This window comes from Hypanus sabinus, chromosome 5 (assembly GCF_030144855.1).
Source record: "Hypanus sabinus isolate sHypSab1 chromosome 5, sHypSab1.hap1, whole genome shotgun sequence".
In the NCBI taxonomy this organism is placed as follows: Eukaryota; Metazoa; Chordata; class Chondrichthyes; order Myliobatiformes; family Dasyatidae; genus Hypanus; species Hypanus sabinus.
Genome location: NC_082710.1, coordinates 49,931,444 through 49,946,906, shown reverse-complemented (window position 1 = coordinate 49,946,906; position 15,463 = coordinate 49,931,444). Strand labels below are relative to the sequence as shown.

At 39.4% G+C, this 15,463-nt stretch overlaps 1 protein-coding gene across 2 annotated transcripts in view; it reads left to right on the top strand.

The window, feature by feature from the left end:
- The window catches only part of LOC132394144 (chondroitin sulfate synthase 3-like), a 220,906-nt gene extending 207,824 nt beyond the window's left edge, over positions 1–13,082 (top strand). For both annotated transcript variants that reach the window (XM_059969939.1, XM_059969940.1), the window contains one exon: positions 11,199–13,082. In XM_059969939.1, coding sequence (XP_059825922.1) covers positions 11,199–12,770 — 1,572 coding nt within the window. In that variant the 3' untranslated portion in view covers positions 12,771–13,082. The remainder of the gene's footprint in view (positions 1–11,198) is intronic.
- Positions 13,083–15,463: the final 2,381 nt, after the last annotated feature.

Sequence of the window (15,463 nt, the reverse complement as noted above, 5' to 3'; positions counted from 1 at the left end):
AAATCAGGGAATCGCTGAGTGGCGAGACTCAAAGGGCCAGAAGGATCTATTTGCGCTGTACCGCAATAAATAAATTAAAATATTTTAAATTCACCCATCTTTTCCTTAAGACATCATAGCAAGTGCTTCTCAGAGCAGCTTCTACCATCTCTGACACTTCATTTAAAGCCTTCTCTCCCTTTTGACACAAACAAGAATGTATCTGATTTATTGCACAAATTTTATTTATAGCTAGTCGGAAAATACTGCCAGACATGGACAACATTCAGTTAATAGATTTAGTTAGATAATGATTCACACAGAATTTCAATGAGACAGTGATCATGTCTAATGAAAAGCATCTGGACAAAGTACTTGATGTTCAATGGTGGTGACATTGCCAGATCCCCTTTGTTAAGCACTCAGATCACCAGAAAATGAGTTCAGCTACATAAACGCTGTAGCTGTGAGACAAGGTCGGAGGCTAGCAATGGTGCAGAAAGGGTTTACACTTTGATTCTAATTCCTTTCCAGGAACGTGCTGGAATCCCTACCATGCTTGGATGAGTGCAGATCCTCTAGTTGTTAAATAGTGGTGACAGGCTCCAGATATTTACCATGGATTTAATTGTCACCTTAAACATGTTCAACTGTCGAGGCACCTTGGCTGCAGCGTGCACCCTCCAATTGCAAAGTAAACCCAGCTCTTCCGTCTTGATGGTCAAATGCAGCAGTGTCAAGGGGATTCTACCACTTACAAGGTGGGTGGGGTTGGGGATGCTCCTCTAATCACACTTCACCAAAATGGAATCCAAATTCTGGATCTCACTAGCAAGAACTGAGGGAGTTCCTACATCTTATGGGCTGCATTTCACCTGGCTAAAATGCAACAGCTTCTTAAGAAGAGCAATTGGAAATTGGGAATAAATGCTAAATTTATACAAAATCTCTAATAAAGAATATCCCTGTTAAAAGGGGTGGACCTGAAAGGATTAAGGTGCTATTTTCACTAGAAACTGATGTCAACTTCAATCCTTGTACGCTTAAGGTTCAAAGTATAAAATGCATTTAGTGTCAAAGTATGTATACATTATACAACTGTGAGATTTCCTCTCCTAACAGGCAGCTGTGAAACTAAGAAACCTAAAAGAACCCATTAAAAAAAAGACCATCAAAACACCCAATGTGCAGAGAAAAGGAAAGAAGAAATATCAACTCATACAAGCAATAACCGCAAGCAAACAGCGTTCTGAACTGAAGTCCACAAAGAGAGTCCAAGTCCCTTGATTTAGTGCAGAGCCGGGTTAACAGCACGGAGTAGTGAGCCCAACTGGCCTGTCCCTCGCTTTGGGTCCAGACACCCTGACCTTTTCAAGCTGGCCCAGCACCCAAGTCATCCAAACACTGGGTTCAGTCGCTTCAATACACTTGGGGGCCTGGACCCCGCTGCCTGTCACTGGTGCCTTCTTAAACCAGAATTCATTCTGCAGTCTGAATAATGTTCAGCAGTGGAATATCAAACAGAGACTATAACATGTGAAGTAGCCATAAAAGCAAGATCAGTGCTTGACATTTGCTGATGGCCACAGGGATTGACAATAGACCCAATTTTATTTTGGCTGGAATTGTTCCAAGAACTTTAAAAGTTGTTCGCTGCCATTTGAAATAAAATGCTGAAAGACTTCTTGTTTTAAGAAGAGTAGGCAAATTTTGTGACACACCAATTAGATTAAAATTACACCCACTTCAAGCAGACTAATCTTACACAATTGATTTCCCCAGTGAAGTACTTAATAGGTTAGAGTAGTTTAATGTTATACTAAATACACCTACATCATTTGTTATTTCAGTAAAAGCACAAATTTGCATGAGAAAAATTGCTAGAATCTCAAGAGTTGCATATCCTTAAATGGGAACTGAAGGTTCTAATAGTACCAAACATCTAAAGTGATGAGGATTTTTTTCATTTTAGTTCTGGGCTAATTAGATACAATTAGTTTCTAATCAAATATCATTTTCAATAAAAATCCACCTTTTCATGGAAAATATTTAGAATTTCTGTCTGCTCTAAGCGAGATAAATCAGTTATATATTTGAACCAGACTATGACTCTGCATTGACATACAGCCTAAAGATAATCCATATAATGTTGTTCAACGGCCTGTGACTGAGCTTTGTTCTATCCTGATCTCATTTTGGAGATGTTCCACATGGCTCTAACAGAAAGGGGATCCACAGTGTCAGCTGTAATCTTCTCCTTGGTATTAATCAGGACACAAATCCAATTGTGAATACAAGATAAATGATCCATATAGAGAGAACACGGATCTCACTCCTCAGCAGGGATTCTTTAGATTGGAGCAAGATGTGTAAGGGAAGAGAAAGATTTGCTGACAAGGTTGGTTTAAGGTTTAGAATAACATAGCATGAACATTCCTGTGCTGTTGTGGACTTTCTTGTAGCACCGTAGTAGTAAAGCTGTATTGCAAAGACAAACATTCATACTTCCAGTGTTGTGTTAGTGAACTATCCTATCCAGTAGACAATGCCAATGTTATTGACTAAAATAGTGAAATTACTTGCATTCAGAGCAAAATCAAGAAATTGCACTTTTAAAAATAAATGCTAAGTACTTATTAAAGAATTTAGTGATACAGTGACATTTTTGGGAGGCAACAAACATCTTCAGAACAAACATCTGCCATCTTGACTTCACCTTCACCATAAACGTCAGTATCATGAAACACTTGTTAATGCTACTGAGCAGCTCACCTGGAACTGGATTTACTGCCGATATTGGCTAGCACAACCCAGACTGACCAATACTCAAATTTTAAATTAAAATTTACACTTGCCCTGAACCCAGCCTGAACCGTACTATTCGTGGTATTTAGGTCTAGTCTGTTAAGCATGCTTGAAACTTGCTCATCCAACATGTGTCCATATTTCTTCCCAAAAAGACATACCAATTGAAAAGATTATGAACAAAAATAGTGGGTCATGTCTAACCATCCTTGTAGAGTTTTTTGAGGAAAGTATCAAGAAAGTGGATGAAGGTAAGGCAATGGAGTTTAGTAAAGTGTTTGACAAGGTCCCGCATTGGAGTCTGGTCAAGAAGTCACTTGGCATTCAAGATGTGGTAGTAAATTGAATTAGACATTGGCTTTGTGGCAAAAGCCAGAATTTGATGGTTGCCTTTCTGATTGGGGTCTATGACTTGTGGTATGCCACAGGGATCAGTGCTGGGTCCTTTGTAGTTTTTCTTCTATATCAATGATAATGTGGTTAACTGGATGACACCAAGATTGGTAGTGCAGTGGGCAGTGAAGAAGACTATCATATCATGGCTTGCAGGGTGACCAGCATCAGCTGGAAAAATGGGCTGAAAAATGGCAGATGGAATTTAATGCAGACAAGTGTGAGGTTTTGCACTTCGGTAGGACCAACATGAGTAGGTCTTACACAGTGAACGGTAGGGCACTGAGGAGTGTGGTAGAACAGAGGGAACTGGGAATACAGGTCCAGAACTCGTGGAAAGTGGCATTACAGAAGGTTACTGCATTACTTGCAGCAACTTTGGGTAAGTTCTTGGGATAAAGGAGGTTATAGTTGATCATCTAACACCACAGGATAAGCCCCTTCTTTTCAGGCCTCACTCCAGCTGGTGAACTCTGCACTGGTACAAAAGGGAGTCTTGATTCCATGATGGAGCTGTCCTAAAACTGCTACTTCTTGAAACCTTCTTCCACCTAAGAGAAATTGCTCAGTGTAACAGACAATATCGTTTTCCTGTCCACCAGGAAAAAGCTTCACTTTCATTCCAGTTACAGATACTTTGTGTGATCAGATCAAGGATTGGACTCTGACAGAAGGTTATGAAAGAGAAACTGTATAGCAGCTACTAGAGCATGTAGTTTGTCAATTAATCAGACTAGTCCAGAGGCAGTGAGAAAGGATGCAGAAAAGGTTGACAAGTCTGTTGATACAAGTGACTGCAATGCTGGGAATTTTCCCTAACAAGAGAAAATCTGCAGATGCTGGAAATCTGAGCAACACACACAAAATGATGGTGGAACTCCACAAGCTGAGTTCCTCCAGCATTTTGTCTGTATTGTCTCTATTCAGGGGCTGGCAGTTCTATTGGGTGCACCTTGTTGAACTGTCTATAGCACCAACAACCAGGTTAATTCATCCCAGTAAATTGTCCCTAGTGTGTAGTTTAGTGGTCGAATTTACAGAGAGCAGTTGAGAATGTGGAGAGAATAGGTTAAAGAAGAAATTGAACACTGTGATTGCAATGTCAACTGGCATAGACTGGAGGGACAAGAATGACCAACCATCTGTGCTACAGGGAAAGATGCTAAATACATATCGATTTTCAGTGCTAATGACTACATTCACCAGCTGTAGGTGTGTCAGGGAAGAACTATTCAAAGCAACTTGCTCCATCTTACTTACACCCAACCCACACCCACCACCAGCACCACCCCTCCCCCCCCCCCCCCCCCCCCCCCCAGCACGGTATTAGCTCTCATCCCATCATCTCAGTGAATTTCTTTCAGCAAGTCCAAATGATAATATAGAATAGTTTAACTTGTTGCAATTCCCCCTCGGTAAAAATTTTCAGTAACCTCATTTTCCCCACCACTCCAACTCATTTAATCGCCTTTTTCAAATACTATGAACCAATTGCTCATGCAAGAGACTAAAGTTACCATCCTGGATAATTATGTTCATGGTTTCTATTAGGTAATCTAATTAATTGTTTTATCTGCAAGTTTCTTTCATTAGAGGCCTGGTCCTAAAGGCCTGTAATCAAATGATAGCATACTCCCAATACATATAAAAAGGTCATTAAATGAACAAGAGATAATTAAAAGTATTATAATTAAAATAATTAACCTCAGCTTTCTCATATTATATTATTAGGCTTGGATCAGTTTCTAGAAAATGTGCTGCCAACTCAGAAGACTAAAGTGTTGTGTTCTGTGCTCCTATTGTATCAGATGTAGAATGAGTAACTGCATGTACTATTGGCTTTGTATAATTCACACCCCATTAACAGATACGGAAGGGAATTTCTGAAGTAGTAAAGCTCAATATACTACACATGATTACAAACAGTAGAATATCTGCAAATGCTGTGAATCTAACACAACACATAAAAGTGCTGGGGGAACTCAACAGGCCAGTTAGCATCTATGGGAAAGTAAACATTCAACGTTTCGGGCCGAGAGCTTTCATCAGGGCTGGAAAAGAGGGAGGAATGAGTCAGACTAAGAAGGTGTGGGGGGAGGGAGGGCGGGAGGAAGAAGCACAAGGTGGCAGGTGATAGGTGAAACTGGGAGGTGGGAGAGGGTGAAATAAAGAACTGGAAAGTTGATTGGTGTAAGAGTTAAAGGGCTAAATGTGATAGGTAGTTTCTCAGTTGAAAGTAAAACCACCTTTTTTACTGACACTTGTTTTGGTTTGAAACCATGACCATCTAAATGTTTAAATCTGGCAGTTTTAAATCCCTATAGCTGTATATTTTTCTACATGAATGTTCAAGTAATTTATAGTGCAAGAGGCCATGAAGGGTGGGAATAAACATGGTACAGTGCGTTGAAGTTTTTAGATAATATCATACAGGACTTGACAAGGTGGGGGATATTGATGATGGTTTACATTCCTAGAAAACAGGTTCCTAGAATACATGATTTTCTGTAACATGAAGCTGCATAATCTGTACTTCTATCAAGAAAAGCAAACTTAAAAAAAATTATGTTGATTTATTTAATTATTTTCCCCACACAATTTTCATGAGAGTGAATTTTATGCCTTACACTCAAATGATCTGTGAGTTGTGCAATTCAAATGGCTATCACACATATAGAATAGTACTAATAACATGCATTGGTTCCATGGTTCCTTGTTTTGTGACTGCAGAAAAGGCGAATTTCAGCGTAATACGCTATACACATACTTCAATAATGAATGTACTTTGAATCTTTGAACTTAGCAAATGTTTCTGGAGTGATATCATCACACTACAATCAGCTCTATCTATAGAAGGCATTATTCCTAAAATTAATAAAACACAGTCAGTCTAGTAATGGTTTTGGTGAAGCTAGGTAGTTCGTAGTGTTGAACTTAAACCAAACTGAATGCTACTTCAAGTAAGAGATATGTGGTGGCACCTGTTTTTTGGACTTTAAGAAATCGATAGAATTTTTCATTCTCTAATTGGTCTCCAAGGATATTAAGATAGTAGGTTTCATCATGAACAGGAATATGCAAGTCACAATTGATGGTGTTGAAGTATAAATTTGTGCATTAGTTGCTGCGTTGGTCCATTTATGATTCAGCATAATACACAAGACAATGTCACTGTAACTTCTAACAGTTCCTTAAATAGATCAATATTCCCATTTGCACTCACAGAATAGAAATATAGAAGAGAATTCTGATATTTGTGGAACACCTGCAGCCCTTTGTACAGATTAATTGTGCAGGTATTAAAATTAATTCAGTGAACTATGTTAAAGCATTATGTAATAAATGGTGTTGCCAGACAAATGACAGCTAATGCTGAACAATAACAACTGACACAAACCAGCCTGCACGAGGTTATGCACCATTATAAAATGTTGCAAGACCACCAAAACAAATAATAAATTTACCTAAAAGTAAATCTGAACAAAATCTATATCATTCAAAGATTAATTTATTTTCTTTCTACTATTCCAAACATTTCTGATGGTTAGCAGTTTTCTCTTTAGGTTATTAAGTTTCTATATTTGTCAAAGTCTCACAGTAATCAGTATCACACTCCTAATTTCACGTTAATTAGCTACAATCAGGCTGCCCAAGTATAATTGAACCTCCTTTGCTGATTGTTGGTGTGCATAATTCATATGATGGAAGTGAGCAGCCGGGCAAGGATGTACTTTCCTTGATCAGATGTCATGAGTCACATTCCTGTCATCATCAATTACCGATGTGTTGAGCTACATTACATTTTACCTGAAAGCAGGTCTTCCAAGTAGCTGCTGTAGACGATCAAGGTGCCCCACAGAGCAGAGCATAGCAGTTTCAAAGTAAATTCATTATCAAAGTATGTGTATGTTACCAAATACTACCTGGAGATTCATCTTCTTGTAGGTGTGTACAGTAGAACAAAGAAGTACAATTGAATCAAGGAGAAAATACACACACAAATTGTGCAAATACTAAAACTAAGTAATAATAATAAATGTCAATAAATAATACTAAGTAGCATCCTTGAAAGTGAGTCCATCGGTTGTGTTCCATGATCTGTTCAGTGTTGAGTTGAATGATGTCCATGCTGGTTCAGGAGCCTGAGAGTTGAAGGGTAATAACTGTTCCTAAACCTGGTGGTATGGGACCCAAGGTCCTGTACTAACCTTCCTGATGGTAGTAGTGAGAAGAATACATTTCCAGAATGGTGAGGTTCTTGATGTTGGATGGTGGGGTCCTTGATGCGGGATGCTGCTTTCTTGTGGCAGCGATCCTTGTAGATGTGCTCAGTGGTGGGGAGGGCTTTTCTTGTGATGAATGGTGCTTTATATGCATTCTGTAGGCTTTCCCATTATTGGGCTCTGGTGTTTCTGTACCAGGACGCAAATCATGCAGTCAGGATATTCTCCATTGTGCATCTATAGAGGTTTGTCAAAGTTTGAGATGACATGCGGAATCTGTACCAACTTCTAAGAAACTAGAGGCGCTGGTGTGCCTTCTTTGAAATAGCATTTAAGTTCTGGTCCCAATAGAGATCCTCGACAGTCAAGGAATTTAAAATTACTGATCCAATTTTCACAGAATATACAGTGTAATGTTTCTGCCTAAAGCACTCATTATAATGCAGTTGTGAAAATGCTTTCTTATCTGCTTTGTTATCTGCAGTGATACTGCTAAAAGGAGTAGTATCTTCATTCTAAGCTGTATGTGAGATTTAATTATTCTCCTGGTTAAAGGAAAGCATTATTGTTAACTATGCAACTGAACTGCAAGAAGGTTGGTGCATTGTTTCCTTCTCTTCCTTTCTCAGTTATTTTCCAACCTGGACAGCAGGCGATGTACTTACTCAAAAGCAAGTCGCAAAGGTAACAGATACGTTGCACTGGGTGACCATTGCCCCTGCTAGCACAACCATAGTGTCTTAGGAGTTCTAGAGGATGGAATAAGATACAATATTTGTGAACAAATCTCCCCTGCTTCCATTCGCCAAGGCCTTCATTTGTTGTGTGGTTCATTGTGAGAATGTGGTCCCACGGACTATAGTCTCCTAGCATTTCGCAAATATAACTAAACAACTGCCCTGGGATAGAGCTGGCAGATGCTTAACTTATTTCCTGAAACAATAACTGGAAATCACAGATCATAAATTTTGTAATGCCTTGCACCAGTTTTCTGGACATTAATCATTGTGTAAAGCTTACCAAATTACACCGGAGCATGCACAAAACAGGTACCGGACCCCTTAATTTGGAAATTACAACCAGAATTTAGTTGGGCTGCACACACACAACGCAATCAGGCAGCATCTATGGAGAGGAATAAAGAGTCGACCAGGAAAGGAACTGGGTGGAAGCCATAATAAGAAGGTTAAAGGTGGGTAAGGGTTCCAGCTGGCAGGTGATAGGTGAGACCAGATGAGGGGGTAAGTAGTGCATGGGTGAGGGGGAAGTGTGTAGCAAGAAGCTGTGAGAGGAGAGGTAAAAGAGGTGAAGGTTTGAAGAAGAAGGAATCTGATAGGAGAAGACAGTGAACCACGGAAAAAAAGGGGAGAAAGAGGGGCACCAGAGGGAGGTGATGGGCAGGCAAGGGTAACCAGAATGGAGAAAGAGGAGGAGGGAGGGAGAGAAGTTACAGGAAGTTAGAGAAATTAATATTCACGCCATCAGATTGGAGTCTACTCAGAGGAAAAATGAAACTTTATACCTGAAACCCGAGTTAGGCCTCACCATGGCGGTTGAGGTAGCCATGGACAGACATGTCAGAATGAGAAGTCGGCTTGTAGTGGGTAGCCACCAGGAGATTCTGCCTTTTGCAGCAGACAGAGCAAATGGTGCACAAATCTGCATTTGGTCTCAGTGATGTAGAGGAAGCCATATTGAAAGCACCAGATACAATATGGCTTACCTTCCCCTCCCCCCCACCTTATTCTGACTTATGTCACTTTCCTCCCTGGCCTTGCTGAAGGGTCTCAGCCTCCCTCCATAGATGCCGCCTGACTTGCTGTGTTCCTCCAGCATCTTTTTGTGTGTTGTTCAAGATTTGCAGCAGCTGCAGAATCTCTTGTTTTCAGAACTTAGTTATGATGGTTCTTCAGCAGAAAGATATTCTGGGGGAATCGGGAATGCTTTGCAGTAATCTTCACCCAGCTCAGCCATGTTGCCTGTTCTAACTCACTCTCCTTGCACTTAGCCCAGGTCTGGAGAAACCAGCACTCTTCCTAGTTCATATTTATTGTAATTTTTTTTAGAATAGGCCTATCCAGCCCAATGAGCTGCACTGCCCAACACTGTTCCCTCTGAGCTGTGTGGGTGCATAGCCGTGCAGTAACTGAATTGCTCCCACTCACACAGCCTTTGTGGCTGTGTATATTTTCTTCAATACAATGTTAATATAAGTTTGAAATTATCCTAATATAATTTTGAAATCTGTTAATATAATTGCAAATAACCCTGCAATTAATTGTGTTAATGAATATAATCCATTTTTTCTAAATAATAAATTACCACAACCTTTACTTTGAAACATTTTAGAGCTTCAATGTATTTACATAGCGAGTGTTTCAAGTTATAACTCTGTTTAAAAATTGTAACAGAATGGGAGTTGGTAGCTCATTGTTAAAAAGCTGCCACCCTGCTGAATGCCAATGCTGTCTATGTTTAAAAGTTTATATTTTCTTTGTTGTATTTTATTTCATTATACCCTTCAAATAGGCCAATTAAAGGAGATGTTGCCTCCCAGCAACCTATCTTTTTATCTCTAGTCTAATTTACAATGATCAGTTGGAATGTGGGAGGAAACCGGAGCACATTGAGGAAACCCTAGCGCTCTTGGGAAGGACATACAAACTCCTTACAGATGGCATCAGAATTGAGCTCTGGGCAACTAACTGCTACACTACTGCCCGTGGAAGAGCGATCAGTGCCAACAACTGCTATGACTCATCATTAGAGAGCCAAAAGTCCTCGTCCAAACTAAGCATTTCCTTATGCAAATTACAGCCCATATTGATGTAGTCGGTAAAATTAGTCATTTTAAAGGTGTGCAGTGGCCAAATGTCTCCTTGCATTTCTATCAGCAAATTATCAGAACATTTTTAAACTTAGCTTTTAATTTAATTTGTGGATCATTGTTCACTGAAAGTTTGAGTTTCAACTGGCATCACCTTGATTTCATTTTAGCTTTGCTCTGCACACATCTTTCAATGACTCAGTGACAAGTCAACTATCTGACAATGCAAGACCAAGGTCAAAAATTGGTAGTTTTATCTTTGGTGCAGTCTTCTTTGCTACCAGTTTGAAATAACTCCTCTATCAGCCATCCATATGCCACAAATGACTCTTGCATTTGGTTGCCAGATGTTCCTTCAGGCTTCTTATAATTAATGTATTTGCATAGTTATTGTTTTCAGTTAACTAATTGATTACCAGCATTCTGAGTTGACAGTTCTTTCAGATTTACACAGTACGGATATTGCAGTGTTCATCAACTTCAACCACTTTTGCTTAGTTGAATCTTTCTTATAATGGCAAGAATAGTACCACTGGACCTTTATGATGGTTTTAAGATACCTTAAAACAGCTTACAATCAAGAAATCCTTTTCATTTGTAATGATTTGATGCAGAAAGATTTTAGAATTAAAACATTGTGAAAATTGAGTTGTCTTCTTGTTTGAATGCAGTTCTTAATTTTGAGAAGTGATGGAATTGTATCATTTTTATGATCTATTAAACCTTCAGAAGCTTGTCATGGAGGTTGGATCTGTCATGGTTAAAACAGCAACATTCAATCAAAGACCTTTCATACAGTTTACCTAGAAACTAACCAACTAATATTTTTGACAGTCTAGGAAAATAACTTAATGGAATTTGTTCATTTATGCACTGTTTACAAAATATAGTCTAAAAAACTGTTTAGAAAAAATGCATGTACGTAGATATGCTGTACTCTTTGAAACTAATTTTCTCCTTCACATCCACAGATGCAGCAGCTGTTCTATGAAAATTACGAGCACAACAAAAAGGGATACATTCAGGATTTGCACAACAGCAAGATTCATAACGCTATAACACTCCATCCCAACAAACGGCCCTCCTATCAGTACAGACTGCATAATTATTTGCTAACCCGTAAAGTTTCAGAACTACGCCATCGGACCATCCTGTTGCATCGAGAAAGTGCTTCTATGAGCAAGCTCAGCAATACTGAGGTGCGCAAGGAGGATCAACAACTTGGAATGATGCCTTCTTTTATGCGTTTCCAGCCACAGGATAGGAACGAGGTCCTTGAGTGGGAATTTCTTACTGGGAAACACCTTTATAGCATGGTAGAAACACAAATCCCTCGGCAGGGCATCAACAGCATGCTGCGTGCAGCACTGGACGACACCATATTGCAAATTATGGAAATGATCAACTGGAACTCCAAGACCCGGGGACGTGTAATTGAGTTTAAAGAAATTCAGTATGGTTACCGCAGAGTTAATCCCATGCATGGAGCAGAGTACATCATGGATCTGTTGCTACTTTATAAGAAACACAAAGGAAGAAAGGTGACTGTTCCTGTGAGACGCCATGCTTACATTCAACAATCTTTCAGTAAACCATTCATGAAGGAGGCAGAAGAACTTAATGCTAGAGAGCTTGCGGCAAGTATAAACAATGATGCCCAGTCATTCTCCTTCCTCTCAAACTCGCTGAAGATCTTTTCACCATTCCAATTCACAGAGAGCACCAAAGAGCTTAGGCAACGTAATGAACAGAAAGTTCACATCCTAGTCCCTCTCACTGGAAGGTACGATATATTTGTGCGGTTCATGGAGAACTTCGAGAAAACTTGCCTTATTCAAAAGCAGAATGTAAAATTATCCATATTGTTATTCAATTCCGATTCAGTCCCAAATGAAGGCAATCACATGGAGTTAATGAGAGAGCTTAACCTGAAGTATCCTAAAGCAGACATGACAATTCTCCCAATGAGGGGAGAATTCTCCAGAGGCTTGGCACTAGAAATGGGTTCTTCTTCATTTCATAATGACAGTTTGTTGCTCTTCTGTGACGTTGACTTAATTTTTACGCCAGACTTTCTGCAAAGATGTAGGGACAATACAATTCAGGGAGAACAAGTTTATTTTCCTGTAATCTTTAGTCAGTATGACCCAAAAATAGTTTATGGTAGTAACCCTGTAAACGATAACAACTTTGTTTTCACAAAGAAGACCGGTTTCTGGAGGGATTATGGCTTTGGAATTGTTTGCATATACAAGAGCGATTTATTGCAAGTTGGTGGATTTGATATCTCCATTCAGGGATGGGGCCTGGAAGATGTTGATCTTTTCACTAAAGTGATCTCTTCCGGCTTGAATGCCTTTAGAAGCCAAGAAATTGGGGTTGTCCATGTTTACCACCCTGTTCACTGTGATCCCAATATAGATCCTAAGCAATACAAGATGTGTCTAGGGTCCAAAGCAAGTACATTTGGATCAACAATGCAGCTGGCTGAACTCTGGCTTGAAAAGCATTTAAATGGTGGATACAATAGAACTATATCCTGACACTCAAGCTCCTTATCTCACTCTTCAAAGGATTTTACCTCAGATTTTTACATTATTATGCTTTTGGTTCTCCAGTCACCTCTTCCAAAGAAGATTTTCAAAGTATTAAGACAAGGTGAATAACATTCATGAATATTTTAATGTCCTATGGAAAGTGCTTTGAAAATGGGTTATTTTGATCTTTGCTTAAAGCTGGGGAGATACAAAACACCTGAGAGTTCTGTCAGTTGCATTCCTCATGCAGGCTTTGTCAAAGTGCTTCTTGTGTCAGAACCTGAACTCCAAAATCAAAACTGATATGTTGGAAATAATGCCACAAAAGTGCTTTAAGCTTCAAGTGGGAAAGAACTATTGTAGACTTTTTAATTTATGTTCAGACTTTAAAAATTGTTGACATTCACCATCTACAGTATTTTTTAAAAAAAACTATGTGAACAAATGTATGATTGTATGTTTGCTTTTAAAAACTTTTATGTGGGAATATATTCTCACAAGATTACAGGTACTGGTGACCAAGCTCTAATTGTCAGAAATGTATGTATTCTGTGTAATGTGTACAGCGAGTTTAGATGACTCCTGGTTTCTTCAAGTGGAAACATGCTGCAAGTAGGCATGTATCTTCATTCCTTTAGCTTTGTGTCTTTAAATGCCCCTACAGTTTGCCGCTTAGAAATCATCTGAGAACAATCCTATTTATAATAAAGTATCTGCATAACATTATTTGACTTCCTAAACATGGTTGAATTGTTTTTGTCAATATAATGAACATCATTGACAAGGAACATATTGCTGCATTAATGAAGTGGGTGGTTGTTTATTTTATTAATATTTTTTGCATTGGTCAATTCATCTCTGGAATTAGCAGGGTGTATCATTTGAAGTATTGGAACTGTTCTTGAACGTAATTATTGCTTTGTACCTACATTACACTGTGGTTAATTTTTGCGCCATCTTTCAACATGCAGGCACTGGAGGTGGAACACCAGAATACTGACCTGGGTCAGAGTAGCTAACTTGGGTCAGCAAAAAGATGGACTAGTGAAATTGCAGTATCATGTTACAGAGCTAGCATCATTTTGAGCTGAAATTAAAACAGACTATGCTAAAAGTACACAAAATCAACATCTGTGGAGAGGGAGTAGAGTTATTAACAGAACTGGAGAAGGGGGCTTCCGGTTGCAAAGAGGAGGAAGGGTAGAAAGAACAGAGGGAATGTCTGTTAGATACATTCCAAGGCTGTCCACATGATGTCATGCTTTCAGTCCTGGTAGACAAGAGCAAGACAAAGGCCAGATCAGTTTTGACACAAACAGCCGAAGACTGGAAGAGGATTGGCAGCTAAAGACAGAGGTCATAGTGGGACTGAAGAATTATTCGGAAGGCTGATTAGAATCCCAGAGGCATTTTAGTGTACTGAACCAAGATGTTCTGGGAAATCAAAATGTAAGCTGGGTTTGATTTCTCAAGTGTAGAAGAGATCACCAATTGTACTGTACTAAATTGGAAGAAATGCAAGTGATTCACTGCTTTATCTGAAAAGCTCTTGGAACCACAGATGGTGGGACCGAACAAGTTGAACAAAGTGTTCCTGTGACAAGCGGATTAATTCGAGGATGCCAAAAGAAGAGGGAAATGTGCATCTGGTGTTGGAATTGTGTTCCCAGTGGCAGGAATTACAACGGATGAACCATTGAGTGTGGAGGCAAGCAGGCTGAAAGATGGAGGAAAGAGGAACCTATAATTGCTTTGGCCTCTAAGAGAGGGAAGCTCGTGAAAGATGGTGGCTTCTATACCCAGCTTTCGAATTTCCATTGTCCTTTGTGAAAGCACCATTTAAGTGCTGATTTTTTTTTGCTTATTTTGTTTACAATTTCCCAACTCCATAGCTGCTAACAACTTGGAAGTGATGCCAATGCTAAGGCATAAGGATTGAGGTCAGTTTGGCCAGTCAACACAGGGGTTTGGAGATGCAAGTCAGTGTAAATGCCCCCAGATAGTTGTCTGGAGTGGTAAGGGCTCAGGCGAGAGGTAAACGATTATAATCCTGATGCAATACTGAAGCAAACCTCAAACACTCTGGTTTCCTTCTTCGACATGGCTATTTCAGAACAGGCTGATGGCCATCAATGCGAGAAGTTAATTCAATTATTCTCTCTGCGAGTGCTTCCTGACTTCAAGTGTTAACAGAGCATGGAAACAGGCCTCTGGCTCATGCCAACCATTCAAGGAGATATGCTAGCTCTTGCTCTGTGCAATACTACTCCTTGGGAACCTGCTGAACATCATGCTTCGTCATTTCAAACTGTTTTGGATTTCCTTGTATAAACATAACATGCATGCACAACAAGCAATTAGATAGGCAAATTTGGACAGATGAAATTGAAGTAATTAAAAAAAACTTTGTTGCAAATACAAAAGACCTCAAGCTATTTTGTTCTCTGCCCTGGAAGGATTGTAGCAATAGTAATCATCAGAATAAACCCTGAAAAGATTGAGATATCCCTATGTTAATCAGATTTTTATGAATGAGAAACCTTTCTGAAATTTCTCAGATTCAAGGAGAGTGCGGAGAGTTGAAGTTGAGTTGTTTCCTCAGAGTAAAAAGTAGCAGAGTTGGCAGTGTCATCTTAAATTTAAAGAAAATCTAGAAGTGATGAGGGGGAAAAACGTGACTCTTTGGGTTTCTAATTCCT